This window comes from Mustelus asterias, chromosome 14 (assembly GCF_964213995.1).
Source record: "Mustelus asterias chromosome 14, sMusAst1.hap1.1, whole genome shotgun sequence".
In the NCBI taxonomy this organism is placed as follows: Eukaryota; Metazoa; Chordata; class Chondrichthyes; order Carcharhiniformes; family Triakidae; genus Mustelus; species Mustelus asterias.
In genome coordinates this window covers 4217245-4231758 of record NC_135814.1, presented here as the reverse complement: position 1 = coordinate 4231758, position 14514 = coordinate 4217245, and the positions used below count along the sequence as shown (strand labels likewise).

At 43.9% G+C, this 14514-nt stretch overlaps 1 protein-coding gene across 3 annotated transcripts in view; it reads left to right on the top strand.

Annotated features, from left to right (window-relative positions):
* Positions 1 to 14514, top strand: part of LOC144503469 (ATP-binding cassette sub-family B member 6-like) — a 181796-nt gene that overhangs the window by 40950 nt on the left and 126332 nt on the right. For all 3 annotated transcript variants that reach the window (XM_078227807.1, XM_078227805.1, XM_078227808.1), the window contains exons 4-5: positions 1778 to 1967; positions 12369 to 12461. In XM_078227807.1, the coding sequence (XP_078083933.1) occupies positions 1778 to 1967; positions 12369 to 12461 (283 nt within the window). The remainder of the gene's footprint in view (positions 1 to 1777; positions 1968 to 12368; positions 12462 to 14514) is intronic.

Genomic DNA, 14514 nt, shown 5'->3' with positions numbered 1-14514 from the left:
GGAGAGTCATCAAAAAATTAGCAAGGTACATAAAATAGTAAAATATTTTGTGGGCACATCAATTTAAAAGAAAAGGAAGGCTGGGATAGAAATGAGACCATTAAGGAGTTTGGAGCGATGACAGAAATATAAAAAAATTATTTAATTTTGACATTGAGGAGTGACCAAGTCGATATTGATTGAAATGCGAAATGCATTTTAAAATCAACAAAAAGGAGATGTGTTGTATGGACTACTCAAACTTGGAGGGTAGTAGAGGAATCACAGAATGTTTACAGTGCAGAAGGAGACCATTTGGCCCATTGCTTCTGCGCCTGCACTCCAAGTGAGTAATTCACCCAATACCATTCTCCTGCCTTCTCCCCATGAACCTGCACGTTCTTCCTTCAAGGAACAGCCTGATTCCTTTTCAAACGCCTCGATTGAATCTTCCTCCACCACACTCAGGCAGTCCCCTTACCACTCGCTTTTTTTTGCCCGTATCACCTTTGCTTCTTTTGTAAATTACCTTTAAATCTATGCCCTCTCGTTCTCTGTCTTTTCATGAGTGGAATAAGTTTATCCCTATCTAGTCTGTCGAGACCTTTCATGATCTTGAATAAAATCTCCTCTCGGACATTATACCAGCGACTACAACTCAAAAGTATGTAACTGGTTATAGAGTGATTTTGAGACATCATGAAAGGTGCTATATAAGTGGAGGTTATCTTGCATTGCGCTTGCATATAGTAGACAGAGTGACCTTAGCAATGGTGAAATTCAGGTCCAGATGCTTGTTCTCCAAAGATAATTAATCACAAAGTAATCAACTGACGTTAGGAAAATGGTTACAAAGAAATTACAACATTTACAAAAAAAATTCAAATCTAGCTAACCTTCCCCATCCCTCCCCCAACCCTCCTTCCTTGTCTGTGTGAGTTTCCTCCCACGGTCCAAAGATGTGCGGGTTAAGTGCATTGGCCATGCTAAATTGTCCCTTAGTGTTGCGGGATGCGTAGGTTAGAGGGATTAGTGGGATGAATATGTGAGGTGACAGGGATAGAGCCCGGGTGGGATTGTTGTCAGTGTAGATCCGATGGGCCGAATGGCCTCCTTCTGCACTGTAGCGATTCTATTGATCCCACTTCCAAACTTCTCTCGCTCTCCTCCAACCTATATGCTTGCTTTAGATGAAGTGCAGCGTATCTATTGATCTCCAGCTTGAGTACACTGAGCATACACAAAACACTGGAGTAAAGAGGTCTCAAATTCACAGCCCTCTGCATGAAGAAATTTCCCCCCATTCTCAGTCCTAAATGTCTGATCCCTTATCCTGAAACTGTGACCCTTACTAAACTCTGCAGGAAACAGCCTCTCCACGCCTGCCTTGCCAAGCCCTGAATAAGATCACTTTTCACTCTTATAAATTCTGGAGAATATAGGCGTGTTGCTTGCTTCTCAATGGGTGCGATTTTATGGTCCTGCTCATCCTGAAACCATAAAATCCCGCTCGAGTTCGAGGGACCTTTCCATTGCCCACCCCTCGCCTGCTCCGATTCCTGTGGCAGGCGGGGCGGTAGAATTCCAGCCAATATTTCCGTTATAGGGCAACCATCTCGAGCCATGAAACAAGCTGGTGAACCTTCGTTGCACCCCTTTTTTTTTGGATTAATTATTCCTTGTATGAGGAGACTAAAACTGAGCCCCTATCTTATTGGTGGTTTGGGGGCAAAAGTTCAAGTCTCCTGTTTGAAATCTTTGAATTTCAGCCTCTGAAAAATTTTGCTTTTCTTTCCAGCCTCTCCTGAATCAGAGCAGCTCCAGTCAGTCAACGTGGAAAGGCTTCCGTAAGAAGGTTCAGCTGCTTGTGCCCTACATGTGGCCTAAAGGGAATATCTTGCTGCAGGGCCTGGTTCTGTTCTGCCTGGGTCTCCTTGCGACAGAACGAGTCATCAATGTTTTTGTGCCCATCTACTACAGAAACATCGGTAAGTTCTTTACATTTATTTTTTCTTTCAGCTCCCCTGAAAAGCTGACTGGTGCTTGCACTGAATGTGAAGTCTGAATTTCAGGGATGGGAGAAAGTTAAGGGAATGCGCTAAAATTCTGCAGAGAGGGAAATATTTCCCACGATATGTATATATGTCAGTGGGAGCAGCAGCAATCCCTGCCTGATCAATCTGGGGGCGGGCTTGATGAAAAGGACACACACAATTAGAACGCTGCGTATTTGCTGCCCAGTATTCAGTAGCAATGGAATTTGGAGGCATTGCAAACTGCCTCAGATTGTCAAGAGTAAACAAAATGTGTTCCCTTAACAACGTGTTTTCATCCTGTTCTGGTTTAAACGGAAGCAATGAAGCTGGGGTGTGAGGAGAGGGTGCAGGGTGTGGAATTTTCAAAGTCATAGGGCAGAATTTTCCCGTCCCGTCCGCCACGGAAATCGTAGCGGGGGGAGGTTGGACCATGCAAAGATCCGTTAACCTTGGACGGGAATTTCCCTTGGGGTGAGCACGATTGGAAAATCCCAGCCATGGAGTTTAACAGCATGGAAAGAGGCCTCTCGGCCCATCATTTTGTGCAGGCCATCAGACACCTATCTATTTTAATCCCATTTTTCAACATTTTGTCTGTAGCCTTGTGTGCTGTGGCGTTTCAAGTGCTCATCTAAATGCTTCTTAAAAGTTGTGAGGGTTCCCACATGCACTACCCTTTCAGGCAACAAGTTCCAGATTCCCACCACCCTCTGGGTGAAAAAGCTCTCTTCCTCAATTCCCCTCTAAATCTCCTGCTCCTTACTGTAAATCTATGCCTCCCTGGTTATTGAGCCCACTGCTGAGGGGGAAAGTCATTCAATGCTCCCTTTTCCATGACAATGATTTCTCAGTGGGCAGCACTCTCGTCTCTGAGTTAGAAGGTTCTGGGTTAAATTCCACCAGAGACTTGAACGCGAGCAATCGTGACAATTCTGTGCAGTACTAGGGGAGTGCAGCACTGTTGAAGGTGCCATTTTTTCACATGAGACATTAAGCCAAGCCTGCCTTAAAAAATGAGAGAGTTGCTGAGCATGTTGCTGATGCACATTCACCCACTTTACACTATCAGAACATAAGAACTAGGAGCAGGAGTGGGCCATCTGGCCCCTCGAGCCTGCTCCGCCGTTCAGTAAGATCATGGCTGATCTTTTCGTGGACTCAGCTCCACTTACCCGCCCGCTCGCCATAACCCTTAATTCCTTTACTGTTCAAAAATGTATCTATCCTTGCCTTAAAAACATTCACCGCCTCAACTGCTTCACTGGGCAGGGAATCCCACAGATCAGAGTCAACATCTACCCGAGACTTTTCTTGTAGGAAGACATGAAGGAAAAAATTTTCTTGGATTCGTTCATGGGTTCTGGGTGTCGCTGGCTAGCCCAGCATTTATTGCCCATCCCTAATTTCTTTTGGGAAGGTGGTGATGGTGAGCTGTCTTCTTGAACTGCCACAGTCCATGTGGTGTGGGTACAACCACAGCGCTGTGAGGGGGTGAGTTCCAGGATTTTGACCCAGCGATAGTGAAGAGTTGGCGATTATAGTTCCAAGTGAGTGGCTGAGAGAGAAACTTCCAGGTGGTGTGTCCCCAGATATCTGCTGCCCTTGTCCATCTAGGTGCTCGTGGTGGTGGGTTTGGAAGGTGCTGCCTAAGGAGCCTTGGTAGAGTACGATTGCTGGAGATTTATCTGACTAGTGACACTACTGCCTAACAGTCAGGAGAGGGCAGTCTGAACTCATCAAATCTGTTGTTTCAACACAAGTGGTTGTCACAAGAATGTGTCAGCATCTTTCAAGAACAAAAATTGATGGATCTCGTAAGAACACACGCTGAGGCTTCCAAAATATGGCATGAAATTTTGTAATTTGTGTGTTTATGTATCTGTAAAGCCTGGGTCTTGCAGGAGCAAGCAACACCAAAATAATAATTAAAATAACACATCATAACAGAACTTTCATGTTCCACGACCGCAGGACATCCCAAAGTGCTTTTTTTTCTAACACGTTTTGAAGTTTTTTTTGAAGAAACTCATCTCAACTCCGTGGCCTGGGCCTCGGCTCCTCCCTCTGCCACTGGATCCTGAACTCCCTAACTCACAGACCACAATCAGTAAGGATAGGCAACAACACCTCCTCCACAATCATCCTCAACACCGGTGCCCCACAAGGTTGTGTTCTCAGCCCCCCACTATACTCCTTATACACCTGTGACTGTGCGGCCAAATTCCCCTCCAACTCGATTTTCGAGTTTGCTGACGACACCGCCGTAGTGGGTCGGATCTCAAACAATGACGAGACAGAGTACAGGAATGAAATAGAGAACCTTCTTCAATGTCAACAAAACAAAGGAGATTGTAATTGACTTCAGGAAGCGTAGTGGAGAACATGCCCCTGTCTACATCAACGGGGGTGAAGTGGAAATGGTTGAAAGCTTCAAGTTGTTAGGTGATCAGATCACCAACAACCTGTCCTGGTCCCCCCATGCCAGCACTATTGTTAAGAAAGACCATCAACGCCTCTACTTTCTCAAGAGACTAAGGAAATTTGGCATGTCAGCTATGACTCTCTCCAACTTTTACAGATGCACCATAGAAAGCATTCTTTCTGGTTGTATCACAGTTTGGTATGGCTCCTGCTCTGCCCAAGACTGCAAGAAACTGCAAAAGGTCGTGAATGTAGCCCAATCCATCACGCAAACCAGCCTCCCATCCATTGACTCTGTCTACACTTCCTGCTGCCTCAGAAAAGCAGCCAGCATAATTAAGGACCCCACACACCCCGGACATTCTCTCCTCCACCTTCTTCCGTCGGGAAAAAGATACAAAAGTCTGAGATCACGTACTAACCGATTAAAGAACAGCTTCTTCCCTGCTGCTGTCAGACTTTTGAATGGACCTACCTTGCATTAAGTTGATCTTTCTCTACACCCTATCTATGACTGTAAAGCTGAATTCTGCACTCTCTTGTTTCCTTCTCAATGAACGGTATGCTTTGTCTGTATAGCGCGCAAGAAACAATACTTTTCACTGCATACTAACACATGTAACAATAATAAATCAAATCAAAAGTGTGTCATTAGTAATGTAGGAAAAGAATCAGCCAATATGCACACAGCAATGTCCCACTAACAGCAATGAGATAAATGTCCAGATAATCTGTTTTTGGATGTTATTTAAGGGATAAATATTGTAAATAGTCACTGGGTGGAATACCCATATTCCTGTTTGAATAGTACCATGGGATCTTTTATATCTGTTTGCGAATAGGGACCAGGCTTTGGTTTAATGTTTCATCTAAAAGATGGCACCTCCTACAGTGCAGTGCCAGTGTGTCAGTCCAGATTACTGCTCAATTCTCTGGAGTAGGACTTGTATTCATGACCATCTGACTCTGAGGTATGAGTGCTGTCACATCTGATGGTTACTGCTTGTTAGAGGGGTTCAGGATAACCTGGGAATAAAATGACTAATAGATCACAATAGGTTAATTTAGAGTGAATATAGTAAAAGTACAAAGTACCTGGTGTTGCAAAGGTACTGTTTGTGTAGAAACACATACAACCACTGTTAGAGAATTTAAACATGCATTTTAAAAAATGTATTATATTCTGTATTAAAAGCATACATCTTGGCCAATTACATTGCTCTAAGCATGAGGGGATATAGCTCAGAAAGAAGGACGTCATTCTTTGAAAACAATACAGCTACTGAGAGAAGCAAAAAGGACTCTCTTATCAGTGTGAGCTTTAGAAAGTACAAGCTTCCGAGACAGTAGAATGAATAGAGTAATGATATTTTCTCGATAAGGGGTTGCTAAGTAGACAGTGGAAAAAGAACTTTTGAACTCTGTGGACCTACGTATTGGGGTTGCTTGGAGACAGTGGGCAAGAAGTCTACAGACCTATGTATTCTCACGCTGCCAGAGAGTAGAATGTTATTAGAACAAAGAAAATTACAGCACAGGAACAGGCCCTTTGGCACTCCAAGCCTGCACCAATCATGCTGCCCGACTGAACTAAAACCCCCTACCCTCCCGGGGACCATATCCCTCCATTCTCATCCTACTCATGTATTTGTCAAGATGCCCCTTACCTTGGCCAAGGTAAATGATTCATACTAAAATGATTGGCTCACGTCCGGCTAGGATCAGCAAAAAAGGTGGACAAATGCTTTTTGAAAAATGTATAATTGTAATCCTGATAGCAATGCAATTTAGAATAATTTGGGCTTCCCCATATCGTTCTCTTACACACGTGGACCAGGTCTAGGCAATAAAGTACGTCTTCAACCAGAATTACTATCTCCGTGAGTCCTTTGTACTTGGTCTCCCAAAAAGGTCCTGCAGAAATAACCCTGCTCACAGCCCACCTCTTTTGTTCATCCTAGCCACCAGCCGCACCTCCCCCCCTGCCCCACCCCCTCCACCTCTCTTCCCCCCCCCACCCCCACACACACACACGGTTTTTCACTCCAGTGAGGTTCACAACAGTTCCCTTCTTCCTCCCTCTCCCTCTTTCTATCTCTATCTCTCACCTCAGACTTAATTCGTCCTCCAAAAATAGGGCAAAAACTGGGTCTGCAGCAGGTTTGTTTAAACTTTGAAACAGGATATAAGCAGGTTAATTAGTGAATGAAAACACTACTGACTCTGACATCCAGCCCAAGTAATTTTTTGCAAGTTGATTTGAATCATAATTTTCACACGGATACCAATTCTACGCAGGTACCCCAACCAGTAGCTGGGATACTGAGCACCTTTGGTTGTGGGATTTCTCATGAGCTTGCAGCAACAGTCGCATTGACTCTGAACAGATTCTAAGGAAATTCAACCTCCTCTATGCTTTTTCTCTTTTTAAAAATAGGCAGATCTGCCTTTTAAACAAAGCCCTTGCTGCTTGCCCTCTTTCCCCTTGTTTCCTGAACCAGTTTCGAAGGATATCAAAAGAGCCTGTGAGCTCCTCGTGATGAGAAATGTGTTGGCGCCACATTAAAGCGACAGAGTTAAATGCCATCTTTTGAACACCCTCCGACCTATGAGGGGGTCGGGGGGGGGGGAGGTCAGTTTTCTCACCAGTTAAGATTAAGGGTAGTGCTCCTTTAACAAAGGCCATGCCAAGCTGGTTTACTGGTTGAGACAAGGCTCCTTTTGTCTGTCTGTGTAAACGATTGCCAAAGTGAGATGGCTGAGGATGGGAGACTGACATGGGACGTGTTCTGCTTTTGTTTCTCAATCTGCATCTGCAGTGAAAAGGCAGCAGTGACTTCAGAGAGTGGAATTAAGTTCAAAGGAACTGACTGGTGCTGAGATAGAGGCCCAGCGTTTGCGGGAAAAATAGTTCAAGTGAGCACTGAGTACTTCTGCAAGGCCCTGGTGCTGACACTGCCAGCATTGATGGGATGATTGAAGATAAACTGCTTTCTTGGTATTGGTTGAGCTGAGAATGTGTTGCTGAAGAATCGGTTGTTTTGAATTACAGGCAAGAATCTGAAACACTTCTACAGCTATTACAGCATCTCAAGATCAAGCTTTCTCACCTTGCAGTGTCTCTCATCTCTTCAGCAGAGTGATAATGGGTATCAACAGTGTTATCAAGTGGCACTTACTCACAAATTACCTGCTCACTGGCGCTCAGTCCTGATCTCATTATAGCCTTGCTCCAAACATGGACAATAAAGCTGAGCTCCAGAGGTGAGGTGAGAGCGATCGCCCTCGACAGCAAGACAACATTTGACCAAGTGTAGTATCAAAGAGCTCCAGCAAACCTGAAGCTAATGGGAATCGGGGAGAAAACTCTTCACTGGTTGGAGTTGTACCGAGCACAAAGGATGATGGTTGTGGTTGTTGGCGCACGATCATCTCAGTCTCAGGACATTGCTGCAGGAGTTCCTCTGGATAGAGTCCTAGACCCAACCATTTTCAGTTTCATCAAAGACATTGCCACTATCTTCTCAAAGATTGGCTCGCTAACAGGAAACCGACTTAGCAGAAATGAGTCTTTATTTCTGGCTGGCTGGACGTGATGAGAGGGGTGCCACATGGATCAGTGCTGGGGTCTCAACATTTCACAATTCATATAAATAACTTGGATGAAATGACAAAGTATAAAGTAAAGTTTATTTATTAGTCACAAGTAAGGCTTACATTAACTCTGCAGTTAAGTTACCGTGAAATTCCCCTCGTCGCCACACTCCGGCGCCTGTTTGGGTCAATGCACATAACCAGCACGTCTTTCAGACTGGGAGGAAACCCACGCAGACATGGGGAGAACATGCAAACTCCACACACACTGACCCGGGAATCAAACCCGGGTCCCTGGTGCTGTGAGGCAGCAGCGCTAACCACTGTGCCACTGTGCCGCCCCGTTTGCTGATGAAGCAAAGATAGGTAGCAAAGTAAATTGTGAAGAGGTTGTAAGGAGGTTACAAAGGGATATAGGTTAAGTGATTGAGCAAAAAATTAAATCTCCAAGATCCAGACCAGGGGTGAGTCCGATTGAATAAAAAATCCAGGAAGACAGGAACATAACCAGAAGCCACAACACCACCCATAGAGCAGGAAGCCACCAAATTCAGGAGTGCGTTTGGCATAAATAAATAGTCAAGTCCAGTAAGACACTGCTGGGGAGCAGAGAAGAAAGGGAGCTTCCTACCTCCAGGATGCAGTGTTCTTCGCACATTCAAATACTCTACCTCCTCACAAACCGATGCTAATGCATTTGCCTGTTGAGTGAGGGGACCCCAGCCATGGGAAGCCCATCCACCAAAGGGTCAAGATGACAGTTGAAGTCCCCACCTACTAGTTGATGCTAATTCAACAAAATTCACAAAGACTTTAGCAACAAAATCAGGGGAACAATCTGGGTGTCCCCAGACACTCATTATTGAGATGTTTTCCCCTTACAGTAGCCCCTTGACCATCACATACCTTCCCCCCCCCCCCTTGTCCTCCACCCAACTCCACCCAAGTCTAAGAGGCACATTTTTATTGACGAACATCACAACACCTCGGCTATTGGTCAAGAATAAAGCACCTGCCCACTCAGCCCAACCTCAGTCTTGGATGCTCCTTGTCATCTAAATGAGTTTCCTGCAATAAAGCTATGTCAACTTTTTCCTTTTTAAGGGAAGACAAAATCCTTTCTCTTTTAATAGGACGATGCATCCCCCGCACACCCCAGGAGGAAAGCCTCAAAGTAACTACTGACATTGCACACTCAGTCATAGAGTCATAGAGGTTTACAGCATGGAAACAGGCCCTTTGGCCCAACTTGTCCACGCAGCCTTTTTTTTTAAACCCCTAAGCTAATCTCAATTGGCCCATATCTCTCTATACCCATCGTACCCATGTAACTGTCTAAATGCTTTTTAAAAGACAAAATTATACCCGCCTCTACTACTACCGCTGGCAGCTTGTTCCAGACACTCACCTTCCTCTGTGTGGAAAAAATTGCCCCTCTGGATACTTTTGCATCTCTCCCCTCTCATCTTAAACCTGTGCCCTCTAGTTTTAGACTCCCCTACCTTTGGGAAAAGATATTGACTATCTGATCTGTGCCCCTCATTATTTTATAGATATCTATAAGATCACCCCTCAGCCTCCTACGCTCCAGAGAAAAAAGTCCCAGTCTATTCAGCCTCTCCTTATAACTCAAACCATCAAGTCTGGGTAGCATCCTAGTAAATCTTTTCTGCACACCTTCTCGTTTAATAATATCCTTTGTATAATAGGGTGACCAGAACTGTACACAGTACTCCAAGTGTAGCCTTATCAATGTCTTGTACAACTTCAACAAGACGTCCCAACTCCTGTATTTAATGTTCTGACCAATGAAACCAAGCATGCTGAATGCCTTCTTCACCACTCTGTCCACCTGTGACTCCACTTTCAAGGAGCTATGAACATGTACCCCTAGTTCTCTTTGTTCTGTAACTCTTCCCAACGCCCTACCATTAACTGAGTAAGTCCTGCCCTGATTCAATCTACCAAAATGCATCACCTCGCATTTATCTAAGTTAAACTCCATCTGCCATTCGTCAGCCCACTGGCCCAATTGATCAAGATAAAGAGAGTATAAGATAGTGACGCAAAGAAAAAAAAGCCTCATCAGCCTGAGATTTTCGTGCCCCACTCAGGAATATACCTCCCCCATCTCCAACTATACCAGAGGACACATTATAAGGTATTTTCCCTGGACATGTGTCCTGCCTAGACCCTTGCAAGAACCAGTTAAGGCTTCTTTAACCCCAAAATGAACAAATATGTATAGTCATTAGTTGTAAGGGGGTATTCCTCACCAATGTGAGGACCCGTAGGGCTATATCTACAAACTTTCCATCATTACGCCAAGGTGTCTTTCCCTTCAGAAAAAGAGCAGGCAAGATATACCACAATAAGGATGAGTGCCAAATGCCCTTTCTACATTCTAACCCCTCCCATTAAGACTTAAGCCACTCACCCACCTCCCAGCAGTGGCACTATTCTTATTTATCATGATTTGAGCACAGGAGACCATGAAGCATTTACCCCATTATAAACGTACGGATAAGAAGAAGAAAAGATGGATAGTTATCTCAAAGCCCGAGTGCCATACAACCTGCACAGTGCACTCTTTAACTAGAAGGAGCACACGGAGGAATGCTTTCCATTCGAGGAAATTGGAAGTCCCCGCTATTCTTCAGGATAAAAACTCACTGTAGTGCTCAATGACTAGATCACCCCCGTCAGCATGATAAATAACAACTCCGAATCAGGAAGGAATTATCATGAGAAGGGATAGAGTCCAGAATTTACTGTGAACGGCAAATCATTGCTCCCAATTATTGCCTTCCACAGAGTTCACGAAGACCACGGCCTGAGCCAGATTGTCGAACACCTTTATAGAGTTGTCAAATGTCATCCTCTGTAGCAGGGTACAGTGGGGCTCATTGCACTCAGCTATTTTCGAACTTGGTCAAAACCCTTGTGCATCTGTTGTATCACCGTTGAGAAACCTTGGAAGAAAAGAGACTCTTGCTCCATTATAGAGCAAGCCCCTGTTACGTCTGGCTGCTTCCAATACTCTTTGGTGATCTCTGAAGTTATGAAAATACATAATTATGGCCAGGGTTGGTGATTGTCCATTGGCCTCAGAAACTGGTATACGATGTGCCCTTTCTAACTTAATAAGCCCAGTATCCAGATTAAGCAAACATGGTAGCTAGCTCTCAAAGATTTTTAACTGGGAGCTTACCCTCAGCTCCATCTGGTAGACCGACAATCCGGACATTTTTCCAACATCCTCAGTTCACCAGACTGTCCAAGAATTCTGACATATCATGCAGCTGCTTTTCCAAGGATTTAAGCGGGCCTCAACGGACGAAGTTGCATTTTCGACAGTCACGATTCTCTCTCCTGTTTCAGTACCAGTACCTTCAACCAGTATTCTGCAGTTCTGTAGTGTGAACACTGATATTCTGCGCTAATAGACTGGGTTTCTCATTAATGACCTTAATAATATTAGCAGTCATCAGAAGTAATGCCTTTTGAGAGTGCCAGATTGAGAGCCTGTTCATTCACTATGTCAGCATGTTGAGGAATCGGCTCCACCCCAGTTAATTCTGACTGCTCTCATTCATTCAAGGAAAGTGGACTTCACTGGCTCAGCCAGCACTTATTGTCCTTGAGGAGCTAGTGATGAGCTGCCTTCTGGAACCACTGCAGGCTGTGTGGTGTAGGGACATCCACAGTGCTATTAGGGAGGGAGTTCTAGGAATTTTACCCAGCGACAGTGAAGGAACGGCAATATCTTTCCAAGTCCGGTGTTAAGTTTCTCCTTTTCATACTTTACATTGAATTTGATCATATTCTGATCACTTTGATAAATGTTCCTTTACTGTTAATTGTTAACTAAGTCTCATTCATTAATTGATTAAATCTGGTACGGCCGAGCCTCTTATTGCTCTGCGAACACATGGCTCCAAATGTACTCGAGTAATTCTGATGAGCTGTTCAGTTATTTCCAATGTGTTTAAAAAAGGCTCTCCCACTGAAACAACTCTGCTTTGCTGCAAGCCTGTTTGATCCCTGAATTATTCCATTGCACCATTTCAGTGCTGGTACCAGGAGGCCTGCAGACGACTCCCATTAGTTTATCGCTTTTCATAGTCTTTCATTCTTAACCAAAGAGTCTGCTGATTACATCCACTATGTCCTCTCTTACTAATGTTGTGATGATATCGTTAATCAATAAGCCTCTTCCATTTATCCCTTCCATTTTCCTTATCCTAGCCAGCATGCCCTTGAGGGTCAGTTACATTACCTGAGCTAATGCAGCTGAAGTTGCCACACTAATGTATGCTCTTCTTATCTGTTGCATAGTAAATGAACTGAGTGGAGGAACCTCCTGGAAGACACTGGCTACGACTGTCTGCATATATGTCCTCCTCAAATTCCTGCAGGGAGGTGGTGCAGGTAGGAAATTTATCAATAGTGGATGTTGTGAAGTAAGTGTGTGTAAAATTATAATAAATCATAAAAATGTTAAGAGTTGTAAAATTGCATTGTCTGTTTAAAAAAAGGTTTTTTTTGCTGTGCTTGGAGAGTCAAAAGAGGTGCAGGCGCATCCAGTACCCAGACTGAAACAATGTATCCGAGGCAAAAACAACAGAGTTGCTTTGGTAACAGGCTTTAGGCATTTGAATCAGAACATGTTTTTGAATTTTAACCAATCAATTTGAAATAGCAGTAGCCTATCGGATTTGAATTTGATGTTTTGATAACCCGTAAGCCAATCCTATTGTGGGGGTTTTTGGTATGTCATCGGGAGTATAAAGGCCACAGCTCCCAGTTCCAAACTGCCAGAAGACTGCCTGTCGGCAACTGCCACAGACCACAGCTTGAGAGAGAGAGAGAGAGACACAGACAGTAACTGCTCTCTGTGTTAACAGCCACATTTATATCTTAAAAGATAGCCTCATCTCAATCGTAAATGTACCAACAGAACACAGAAGAAGTCAGCAAAGTAGACAGATGATTCCAGAAGACTACAAATTCTAATGTTTTTGTTAATAAGTGGGAATTGTAATTATCTAAACAGCATTTCATTAGAATAGTGTTTAATTCGGTTTGTTAATAGTTTATTTAACCTGTTCACTGTTAGTTAAATAAAGTGTTACTTGTTGCTTTACAGAGAGAGAGTCTCAGGGTGTTATTTTGATTTAACCATTAAAAGCTGTTGAAGTGCAGATAGTCCCTTTTCTCACACTCTTTAGCAGATTATAAAGGGAGACGCTTCTGTTTGAGTGGTTGAGTTCTCAGAGAGGGGATCAACCTACCCTTCGTAACAGTGGGTATAAAAATGTTGTTAGTTTGGTATTTGGTATGGTTGGATAGTGGTTATGCCACACCAGTGAACGGGAGTTCGAAACCCTCATGGCAGTTTGCAAATTTAAAGTCCGTTCAAGAAATAAATCTGAAATAAAAAGGCTGGAATCAGTGCATGTGATCATGAAACTGTCAACCTGTTGTAAAAACCTAACTGATTTTTTTAAATGCCCTTAAGGAAGCCATATTTCCAAATAGCTCTGGCAAGCCACTTGCTTGTATTAAACTGCTACTGGTTCAGACAGGCATGGCTATCCTCCCTAGTTGTTCTGATGACCAAGTGTTGTGAGCATTCATTAGTGGTAGAGATGGAGCAGAAATCTGATCATTCCATTCCTGATGTCCGCCTTCCCTTTTCGAATGCTGTAGCATTTGGCAGTAATGTCGCTATAACTGGTTTGAAAGGATGCCAGTCATACCCTGAAATTGGCCACGGCTAAACGGTTCTGGATATCATTTAGAGTAAGGAGGTTCCGTGCCTGTGATGTCTTCCAGATTTGATCTCTCGCGATGTACAGTTCAGAGTAATCAACTGCAGATAAACAATTAAACAATGCCTGCAGTGAGGCTAAGAAGACGATGATGTCAAAAAGCTGATTGTTTCCACAGTCTCCTCCCCCTGCCCGCCTTAATGAGGACTCTGCTCTCTGCTCCCTCTCCTCTGACCTTGGCGTGGCGATTTAGTTTCCAGTTTCTGATAAAAGATTCTGCAAAGTGTGGGGATGGAGAGTTTCTGAGAGCTTTAATTTGAGAGAATTATATTTCTTTACTGCCTTTCATTGCCAGAGGACATCACAAAGAGCTCTGCAGCCAACTAAGTGCATTTGAGATTTGAGTCACTATTGTAACATAGGAAATGCAGGGCAAGCTCCCACAAACTGATAAGACCAGATGATCTGCTATAGTGATGTTAGTCAATGAATAACAGCCCAGGGAACAGGGAGAAACTTCAGAATAGTGCCTTGTTGGCAGTTTGACGTCTCCTCCACAAGGCGATACCTTTGACTATGGAGCACTCCCTCAATGTTGCCCTATGTATGTCACCTTAGATTATGTGCTTATATACTTGAAATGGAATCTGAATCCACGACCTTCTGACTTGGAGACAAGAGTCATACTCACTGAGTCACGGATGATACTT